This window comes from Herpailurus yagouaroundi, unplaced genomic scaffold, assembly GCF_014898765.1.
Source record: "Herpailurus yagouaroundi ecotype Mexico unplaced genomic scaffold, PumYag 205, whole genome shotgun sequence".
In the NCBI taxonomy this organism is placed as follows: domain Eukaryota; kingdom Metazoa; phylum Chordata; class Mammalia; order Carnivora; family Felidae; genus Herpailurus; species Herpailurus yagouaroundi.
The window spans coordinates 15,609,896-15,620,396 of record NW_024412436.1 but is presented as its reverse complement, the minus strand read 5'-3'; the positions used below and the strand labels follow the sequence as shown (position 1 = coordinate 15,620,396).

Here is a 10,501-nt window from a genome sequence, read left to right as displayed (position 1 = left end):
TTCACCTCCCCCTGGACTCACCTCCCCCGGACTCACCTCCCCCCGGACTCACCTCCCCCTGGCGCCTCACTGCTGATTATCTCTTGTTTCTGGTTCTCCTGGCATTTTCGTAGCCTGAACTTGGAGCACTCGCCTCTCTTCTCCCACCACCTTATCCTTCTTCTTCTGCGTTTGACTTTTGTAGTAAGAGGAATAGGTTACATTTGCAGTTTTCAGACCCCTTTGGAGGAACGACCCTTGTGTGAAACACTAGTGTATTGAGCTTCCCTGCTGTGAACTTGTACAAAACTAATCATCTTGAGGACCAACTTCTAGTACGTGCTGTGTATTTATACACCTTTTTAGCATACTTTTTTAAAAAGTAGTAGGATGAACTGACAACATTGGGGTCCAATTAGAGTTTATTTGCATCACAAGTGACCTGGCCCAAAGGCTCACCTACTGTCAAGCGAGCAGGCGGCAGGTGAAGGGCAGCAGGTGGTGAAGGCGGCAGGTGAACAAGGCGGCAGGTGAAGGTCTCTACGCCTCTGTCTGTTCTGAGTTGCTCTTACTCGATCAGTTCATTTACTTGTTCGTTAACTGAACACATAGTAGGCACCGGAGTCCTCTTTTTGGGTATATTTCCTGCCTTCCAGGGATGGAAGATTCCTGTAAGGAGAGACAAGTATGTAACTGTGTGAGGTGGTGCACAGGGGGGCTATTGACTCGTCAGGTATGAAGTCTCCCGTCGGCCTAGAGGACATGAGTCATTTCCTCTCTACGGAGTCACATCTGGGAGGGGCTTGAGGGTCGAGTAGGGATGTGTGGTGGAGGGAGAGGCAGAAGGAGAACATTCCAGTGCCGAGAAAAACACATGAAGACACTCAAAAGAAAAGACTGGGAAGACAGTGGTGCTAGAAAGGCCAGCCCTCGGAACCTTCTAGCAAGGAAGTAGATTTTGTCAGAGGGGTGAGGAGACAGGTAATGATGGGTAGAAGTGGAGAGGGAAAAAGTGGAGGGTGAGTCTACAAAGATAGCTGGAGGTTTCCTAGTAGGAAAACCCATATCTGCTACAGAATTGCATTTTATCCCCAAAGCAACATGAGGATAACAGCGTTTTCAAGTGTAGCAATGATGGCCATCACGTGTTTCATTTTGTCCTAAGTACTTGTCTACATTAACTTATTTAGACCTTATACCAATTTTATGAGGTAGGTACTATCGTTGTCCCCATTTTAAGATAATGAAACCAAAGCACAGAGAGGTTAACCAAATTATGAGGCCACACGGCTAGTAAGTGATGAAGCTGTGTGAATTAGTTAAGAGAGATTTGGACAAATACCGGAGAGCAATGTGCTGTGTGTCCCAAGCTAGTGGCAAGGAATCCAGTCTGGAGGATGTTATAGCAATCCAAAAAAGGGATCTTGTGTCGAGACAGAGCTAAGATGTAAAAGTGCATCAAAAGTATTCTGTGTGGGGGCATCTTGGGCTCAGTAGGTTAGCACTCGACTTTGGCTCAGGTCATGGTCTTGCGGTTCATGGATGGAGCCTCACGTCAGGCTCTGTGCGGACAGCTCGAAGACTGGAGCCTGCCCCCCCCCCGCCCCTCTCCTGTTGTGCTTTCTCTCTCTCTCTCAAAAATAAATAAACATTTAAAAAAAGTATTCTGTGTCAAAATCCTGTCTCTCATCTGCTTGTTACCGGATCCAAAGCAGTCTGAGTTTTCCAGGATGACTTCATCATAGATTAAAGCTTTGATAAAGAATGTCGACTGAACCTGGGTGAGCATTGACTCTTGATTTTGGTTCAGGTCATGATCCTAGGGTCATGGGATGGAGCCCCGAATTGGGCTCCTTGGTGAGCGTGGACCCTGCTCGAGATCCTCTCTCTCTCTCTCTCTCTCTCCCGCAGCCCTGCTCCCTGGCTCGCACACACTCTCTCTAAAAAAATAAAATAGGGGCGCCTGGGTGGCGCAGTCGGTTAAGCGTCCGACTTCAGCCAGGTCACGATCTCGCGGTCCGGGAGTTCGAGCCCCGCGTCAGGCTCTGGGCTGATGGCTCGGAGCCTGGAGCCTGTTTCCGATTCTGTGTCTCCCTCTCTCTCTGCCCCTCCCCAGTTCATGCTCTATCTCTCTCTGTCCCATAAATAAATAAATGTTGAAAAAAAAATTTAAAAAAAATAATAAAATAATAAAATAATAAAATAAAGTGGGGTGTGGTATTTCCTTAGTGCATGAATATAAAAGAAAAGGTGTTCTTTTATAGGAGTTCAGGCAGGGGGTGCTGCTCACAAGGAGACCTTGCATTTGCTCTGCCGAAGAAGGTGGCTTTCTGAGAGCTTAATGAGCAAGTTGGGGTTGGATGTCACGCCTTCAGGCACTGGTCTCAATTTACTTAGCTGGTGCATAGAGAGGATATTTTTGCCTTATTCGTTCAACAAACCTTGTTTGGGCACTGTCACCTGCTGGGATTGTGCTGAGTGCTTGCAATCAGAGACAGATAAAACATGGTCGGTGACTTCAGGAAAATTCTCTCTGGCCCCTTTATCAGTCAAGCTCCAGCCAGGAATAAGAAGCAACACCAGTTATCCTAACGAAGAGGAATTTGTGCAGGGGGTTGGTTTCCTGGGCGATGGGCATCTGGGGAGGCAAGGGAGGCATGGCTGGGAAACCAGGCAACACGAGTGAAGCACGAGGCCGGGGAGCAGGGTCGAACCTGGGAACCCGTCCCAACAGCCATTCCCAAGGCGGAGGGTCACCCCAGGTGATGCGACAGAGGAGGAGGCAAGTCCTGTCAACCTCCAGGCTGCAGTCTTCCCTCATGACCCCTCCGATGCCCCCGGTGGGGGCGGGGGGCAGTGTGCAGAGGGGAAGAGTCTGCAGGGCTCAGGCGGGGAGACAGAAAGGCCAGCAAATCAGTCATTCTGGAAGAGAGTCCAGTCTGGGTCTGAGCTGGAACCGAGACATGCCTGAGCTGCAGGCCTCCGAGTTGGAACGCCCAGAATTTGACTCTCTTGCACCCGCCTTGGGGCCTTTGCCCGGGGGGTTCCTTCTGTCTTGGAACACTTTTCCCCAGCCCTTTTGTTTTCACTTTTTTTTAAGCCTCTGCCCCAAAGTCCCGTCTTGATGATTGTAATCGAAACCCTACCACTGCCCCCATTCTTTTATCTTGCCTTATTTTTTCCCTAGAATATTTATCATGGTGGAAAATAAGCATGTCACGTTATAACAAATAAACATTTGTCATCATGTTACAATTTCACATATTCATTTATTGCTTTCCTGTTTATTTTTTGCCCCCCCCCCCCTTGGAACACAAAATCCTCCTGGGTGGGAATTGTTGTCTCTTGTTTCCCCACGGGCCGAGAGCAGTCGATGCCATCCGGATAGCTGTTGAATGAACACGGGAATGAGGGGATGCTTAGCTGAGGAAGAATAAGAAGGTTGTGTGGGGCAAAAGGCTAATAAAACTAGTAAGAAAAGACTCATAAGGAAAGTGCTGTGTCTGTCGAGATACCTGATCGCTCTCCCATGTAGGAAGGAGCAGCCGCAGGAAGAAAATGCAGGAGGTGTGTCCCGAACAGTATCTACAAGGTGAGCCCAGGTGCCAAAGCGGGATCAGGGCTGGGGACAGGACAGCTGCCAGCGACTCCACATCGAGGCCTTGGACATTGTAGGTACACAGGTTTCTGGCCAGGCCGGCGGCACGCTCTCCTAAACCGTGTGCGCTTGGGTTTGTTGGAGCGAACGATGAAGAAGGTGTGAAGGGGGAGGGCTCAGCGGAGGCCACCCCTCTTTGTAAATGCAGAGCCAGTCTTCCGTTCGCCAGAGATCCTTCCAACATTCTTTGGGCCACACTCCGCTAATACGAAAATTCTACCGGACTGCCACGAGGAAAAAAGAGTAAAAGATACAGAACACGACTCAAAAAAAAAAAAAAAAAAAAAAAAAAACAAGAAAAGAAAAAAGAAAAGAAAAAAAACAACAAACCACTACAGAAAAGTACTTTGAAAGTACCTGCGGTGAAGCGAGCATTGTGGCTCAACGGCATCTCCTGCTTTGTTCTCAGGTAAAATCCCAGACCCCTGCACCTGTAAGTTATTCCCCACAACCATGTGGACATCAACTCAGCCTCTCTGATTCAGTCCTACGCACTGTCCATTTAATTCTTTTTAAATGTCTTCATTTATTTTTGAGACAGAGACAGAGCATGAGCAGGGGAGGGGCAGAGAGAGAGGGAGACACAGAATCTGAAGCAGGCTCCGGGCTCCGAGCTGTCAGCACAGAGCCCGACGCGGGGCTCGAACCCATGAATGGTGAGGTCATGGCCTGAGCTGAAGTCGGACGCTCAACCGGCTGAGCCCCCCAGGCGCCCTCCATTTAATTTTTAACAATACCCTTGGCACATCTGTGGTCTTGCTTCCTGTTTCTGTTTCTCATTGTAACACGTCAAGGAAAGTGTACAAAGACGCACTGTGTCGACACAGTATATTGATAGTCCAAAGTTCTATGCATATTTCTGTAGGAGGAAAAAGTTGTATTGCTGTATTTAAGGAATCTTTCTTTTAGAAATGTTTACGGAATATTGCTTATGTGCAACGGGGTTGCCAGATTTAGTAAATAAAAACACAGGATGCTCAGTTAAATTTGAACTTCAGATCAACAGTAAATACTTTCTTACTAGAACTACGTCCCATGCAATGTTTGGGATGTACTCGTGATGTGGCTGGGCCAGGTCCCAGGACCCGGAGGGGACCCCACAGAACCAGCCAAGAGGGTCCGTGGCTGCATGCGGGATGGAAACCAGATGCCAGCCAGGAGGCAGCGAGGGCGGAATCTACCGAATAACGCCAAGTGGTGCGAGTATAGTAGGCAGAGCATCTGGGAGACTCAGATGGAAGGGAGTCTCCCCACCACTTGGGGTTGGGGGTTTATAGTGGAAAGGGGTCCAGGGTAAATGTTCTTTCAGGAATCCAGGGTGGGGTCCAATTGAAAGCAAGTGGCAGGTGAACAGCAGGTGTTACAAATCACTGAAGCCGGGGGGCGGGGGGGCGGGTGTCAGCCGAGTTTGACAGACACAGAGCTGGAACAGGCCTGGGGGCCGGTCTCTCACGTTATCAGGCGTCGGGGGCCTAGGACGAAACACAGACAACGATGAAGTTCTTACCCCTCCCCCTTGGGGTGGGAACATAGCTTTCTCGGTTTACTCAGATACGAGGTGAAACATGGCGCCCGAGTAAGTGGGGCCTCACAGAGAAACAGATGGAGCCCGTTGTTCAGCTTCCCTACCTTATTTGTACTGAAAATAATAGGACATCCCAAGTTTACTGGACATTCTGCGTTTTACCTGGCAACTCAATATTTGCAACGTGGTCTGTCTCAGGATAGAAACACAGAAGAATCAGAAAAAACTCTAGGCTTCTGCCTCGTCTACTCAAGGCAGAGATAACCACCCTGTACTGTGCTTGACTTCAAATGTTTTGAAGAGTGTGCTACCTGCACAGGAAGTGACTTCTTACTAACTAATCAGGATCCTGTTACAGAGAAGGCGTATTCCTTCTCTTTAAGGCTTATATCCACTGTTTTTACAGGTTAAGTTTTGCCTTGACCTTCCCAGCCTGTAGTTCGTTTCTTCATAGGAAATTAAGTTTGTATCACCGAGACTCAGAGCTGAAAATTCATTTTATTATTTACCTGGTGGTTAGATTTGCAAGTCGGGAGCAGTGCTGTGTGTCTATTTCAGTTACCCAGCCTTGAGTGAAACCTGTATTCAAGAGGAAAGGCTTGCTTTCCGGCCCCTGTTGAGGTTTGGCAGGTGAAGCTTTCTCTGGCTTGAGCGAAATTTCTGCTTAGCTGTGATGTTAGGAGGAAAACACGGGGAGGCTCGCGCACCCATCAGGTGTGTGGATTGCTCGCTGGTTTTGCAGAAAGACAAACAAGGTTTGGCATTTGCAGGTACGAACTCGTATACAAGCCCTTCAGAACACACCCACACACAAAGGGGCGCCTGGGTGGCGCAGTCGGTTAAGCGTCCGACTTCAGCCAGGTCACGATTTCGCGGTCTGTGAGTTCGAGCCCCGCGTCAGGCTCTGGGCTGATGGCTCAGAGCCTGGAGCCTGTTTCCGATTCTGTGTCTCCCTGTCTCTCTGCCCCTCCCCCATTCATGCTCTGTCTCTCTCTGTCCCAAAAATAAATAAAGGTTGAAAAAAAAAAAAAAGAACACACCCACACAAACTGTTCAGTTAATGAGTACCACGCCAAGTTTCCCTGTCGTTTTACAGGTGGAATTTCACTGGTGTAGGCCTTAAAGAGGTCTGAAATAGAAGTATCTGATATTATACGACGTGTCCCTGTGGAAATCACATTTCACTTGAATTCCACGAGAGAAAAGAGGTGAACAAACCCTATGTTATTTCTACTCGCAAGTGTTTACTTGCAGAGGATATGAACCCATGTTGAACATATTTCCATGGGATGCAACACGGACAAACCTACCCTGAAAGTGGATTTAGGGGAGGTGGGGGAAATGGAGAGATGCTGTTTCATGGGTGTTGAGTTTCAGTCTGGGGAGATGAGAAAGCTCTGGGGAGGGACGGGAGTGATGGGTATACGTTGCATATGCAGCAATGCCACAGCAGTGTGCGTTTGGATGTAGCCAAAATGGCAAATTTTATGTTTTATATATTTTACCACAATAACGAATTAGACCAGAATACCAAAAGTTACATTTTTAAGTATTCTGGGTAACCTGAAACATTTCTGGGGCGGCTACCCTTTTAGGAAGAAAGCACCACCTTAAACGTAGTTAGGAGTCATCTTTCGTGTTCAGTGATACTGCTGGATCATAGGAGATTGAGATCTTCACAAAAGTACCTTGCCTACGGGGCCTTGCAGCAGTTGGGAATTATTAATTGGAGAGCCCTGGCTGAACTTAACTACCACTCAATACATAATCTTTAATTAATATAACTCTACACTAAGTGGTTAGCGTTCCAAGGAACATGCTGCCGTGACTGCCTCCAAGCAGGCCGGTTCACTGTGCCACGTGACTGCATTAGTGTGTGTCCAAACGGTGGAAGGCACACTTGTGGACCTGCGGCTGCCGCAGCCCTTGGTGATGCCGGTTGTTTCCATTTATGTTTATGAACAAATAAGGATAAGGAAAACACCCAGGTATGAATGGGAGTGTAGAAAGTTTAAATAAACTTTTAAAGTAACCTTATTAGCTCTGCTAATTAACCCACTTATCTGTCAGAGCCAGGTGGTGAGTAAGGAGTGTTTGTTTTTAAACAAAAAGATATTTTTCCTTAAAACGTTTTCTCCCAGTTCTGAATACAACTACACAGTGGTCATGATTTTGCAAAGGCTGATGCCGAAGGCCAGGTGGCGGGTGGGAGGGAGCTCAGCAGCACACTAGGGGGTCTCACAGGGGTCTGGGGGGGGTGGTACCGCACTCCCTCCACACCAGAAAAATTGGGGAGCCCGCTGGGAGGGAGATCAATAGTCCTGTCTCTGGGACCACTGAACTCCATCCGGGTGGACTCCCTTCCTCCCCTGTGCGTAACAAGGAATTTGGAATAGACCATTTCCCAAGTCTCCTTTCAGATTTATATGCTGATTATACGATTTGCCCCACCCGCCAGCCCCATGATAACTGAGGCAGTTTTCCTGATGGGACCAGGCAGCAGTGGCCCTCCTGTCCTTGGCCTGGAAGGACATGCTGCCTCCAGAGCTCTGGTGACAAGAGATGGATGCTGTAGAGTGAGCAGGTGACCAGTGTCTCAGGGAGTGGTGTCATTTCACTGGGAACAGGAACCGACTACAACTAACCCGAGTAGCACGGGGACTTTACTGGAAGGACACAGAATTTTCAGAATTTAAGGACAGGAAGTTGAGCTGGACCTCACAAGGGGCTGGAAATCCAACGCTGGAAAGCTGGGCACAAAGATGGAACACCGCTCCGATAACTCGGTCTTCCCTTCTCCCCTCTTTCCTCTAGTATCTCCTGCTTTTGTTCCACCAGCTCCAACACCCTGCTCATGCCTAGAACCTAATTCCAGGTTTACAGGGCATTTCTATCTCAACACGAAAGAGACCAACTGCAGCTCCATTGGTGACCAAAACCCATGCTGCAGAGACTCTCAGCTGTTTGGGTTTGAGACAGATCGACTTCAGTTTGCTATGCCAGTGAGTCTGGAGCATGTGGCTCAGTGCCCACTCAGCAGGGGCTCGGGGAACAGATGCCCTTGAACAAGGACGTGCTATGCATACACTCCTCGAGCTTACTTCGGTTGCAAGCAGAAGCCTTCCCTGGCTCGTCAGGCAAAAGAATGTTTTGGAAATACACAGGGATTATCACCTGTAATCAAAGGAGGCAGGGCAGGTCCTGGTCCTCAGCAAATGGTGTTAAAAGACCTTTTCTTTAGGGTACAGCCATTTATGTGACTGTTCTAAGGGCTACCTTCTGTGTTTTCCTGTGCCATATGTTAAATTCCTGGAGGTGGGGAAGACCATGAAGGGCCTGGTTGAGGATGTGTCCATTTCTGGACTCATCTGTTTTACAGGGACATGACCAACCTGTCCCACTTTTCCTAGGACCATCCCAGTGTTTTAAGTGCCAAAATTCTAGTGTCCTGGGATCCCCCTCAGTCCTGGGCAAACCAGGACACTTGGTCACCTAGGAACATGGTCACTTTACATGGTATATGGTCCTTTGAGGGGACCTCTCTATTTATTAGGGGTATTTCTACCACAAGCAAACAATCGTGGTGAGCTATATGGAAACATTTCATGACATTTCGCGGAGTGCCTGTTACATTCTACTTCTTGATGGGGGGGGGTGCACGCATGTGTGTACACACACAAACACACGCGCGCACACACGCTCTTCCTAGTCTCTCAAGGACACACCTCTCCACTACATGATTTGGTGATGTCACGCAAAGCGACTGCTAACCTCCCCAACGTGGGCAAGCGGGAAGCTGCACCCTTCTGCTGGGTGTGGGGCTGATGTCGTGCCGTGTAGGCAGACTGTCTACATGTTGTCCATTCTTCCTTCTCTGCTGTTGACAATCCTATCTGTACCTCTCACAACATAACCCGAGAGCGAGAGAAAAAAATTGTCATACCTTTTCTTCCTAAAGAGGAAAGGGGGGACTTGGCGCGCAAGAAAGTATTGATTAAACACTAGCAGCAAGCGAAACAGCCATAGAGGTAACCGTCCTCATCCCTGTGGCTGGTAACGAAGCCTCATTACCCTTCTAAGGGCTCAGTAGTTCCAGCGGGCATTTCGGTTGCTTGGGGCGATCCGCCCAATGCGGTGATATGAGGGGTAAGAGCCCTGCTGGTCCCCCCTTAAAGGCCTTGATCACTGTTTTGGCGTCCCCGATGCAGCCCCCCGGCTCCCCCGTGCGGCCGGGCTCTCTCCGACGCCCCTCTCTCCCGCAGGCCCTCCCGCCTCCTCCGATCTCCAGCGCGCGCTCCTCGCTCCCGACCGTCTCTCCGAGAAGGGGGGCGGGGGGACTTGCACCTCCCGTCCCGCAGCGCCGGTCCCTCTCCCCGCCCGCTCGCGTCACCTTCCACCCCGCAAAGCGGAGCTCCGCGTCTGGGCCCCGCGGGGCCCCACCGCCGCCACCAGCCCAGCAGCCTGCGGCCGCGAGGAACCCGCGGCTCTGCCCGCGGCCTGGGGGCGGAACTTCCGGTCCCCCGCACGGACGCCTTCCGGCGCCAGGCGGAAGCCGGCTCCGGGTCCGCGTTGGAGCCGGAGCGTCCCGGACGCCGGTCTCCTCAGTGGACGCGTCTTGGCCACGCCGCCGCCGCCGCGCGACGGGGAGACCGGGTAGGGCCGGGGGGACCGGGGCGCCCCGCGCGGGCGGAGGGCGACCGAGCATGGTCGGGGCCGCGGGAGGGGTGCCGTGAGGGGCGGGGGGCGCGGGTGGGAAGGGTCGGGGCGCCCAGCCGCGTAGCCTCGCCGCGGGTCCGTGCTGGCTTCCGGATGTGTGTGTGGGTTGGAGGGACATCGGACGCTCCGGGGACACTCGAGGTCTCCCTTCAGCCGAGTCCCCTTCGGGCTGCACTTCTTTGTCACAGGAATTTAGCAGCCCTTCCTCCGGTCGGGGGCTCGGACCCCAGGCCCCACGTACAGTCGCCCACGCCCCCGACTGAGCCAGCAGGCGCCCGCGGACCGTAGTGCTGTCAGGCTGACCGCAGTTCTCGTTCTGGAACCCTCCGTGGCGCCAGAGTTTAGCTTGTGCTGCTTCCACTGCCCCGAGCGACCTCGTCAGCACGCTTGGAGCTGCGGAGAGGATCGCAGGGAGCTGTGCCTGCGCTTGTACTGGAGCCCCTATGCGTTAGTGACTCGGTTTACCCAGTGAGGACGCTCCAGGTGGGTGCAGCCGATTACACCCAGTCCCTAGGATACGGGTTAGTGACTCGGTTTACCCAGTGAGGACCATCCAGATGCGGGTGGAGTGGATTACACCAGACCCTAGGGTTTGGGTGAGTGACATCAGTTTACCCAGTGAG

The 10,501-nt window shown here is 51.1% G+C and overlaps 1 protein-coding gene and 1 long non-coding RNA gene across 5 annotated transcripts in view; one reads left to right on the top strand and one right to left on the bottom strand.

Moving 5' to 3' along the window:
• Positions 1 to 383: 383 nt before the first annotated feature.
• On the bottom strand, positions 384 to 9,629 carry LOC121015199 (uncharacterized). Of its 2 annotated transcripts, none has more exons than XR_005783690.1 (2): positions 9,507 to 9,629; positions 384 to 648 (listed from the first exon to the last, which is right to left on the bottom strand). It is a non-coding gene; the product is annotated as an uncharacterized LOC121015199 (long non-coding RNA). The 2 variants fall into 2 exon arrangements; XR_005783689.1 differs by lacking the exon at positions 9,507 to 9,629 and adding an exon at positions 2,421 to 2,771.
• DISP1 (dispatched RND transporter family member 1) overlaps positions 9,361 to 10,501 on the top strand; it is a 181,225-nt gene continuing 180,084 nt past the window's right edge. For all 3 annotated transcript variants that reach the window (XM_040451982.1, XM_040451981.1, XM_040451980.1), the window contains exon 1: positions 9,361 to 9,815. In XM_040451982.1, the coding sequence (XP_040307916.1) occupies positions 9,365 to 9,815 (451 nt within the window). In that variant the 5' untranslated portion in view covers positions 9,361 to 9,364. The remainder of the gene's footprint in view (positions 9,816 to 10,501) is intronic.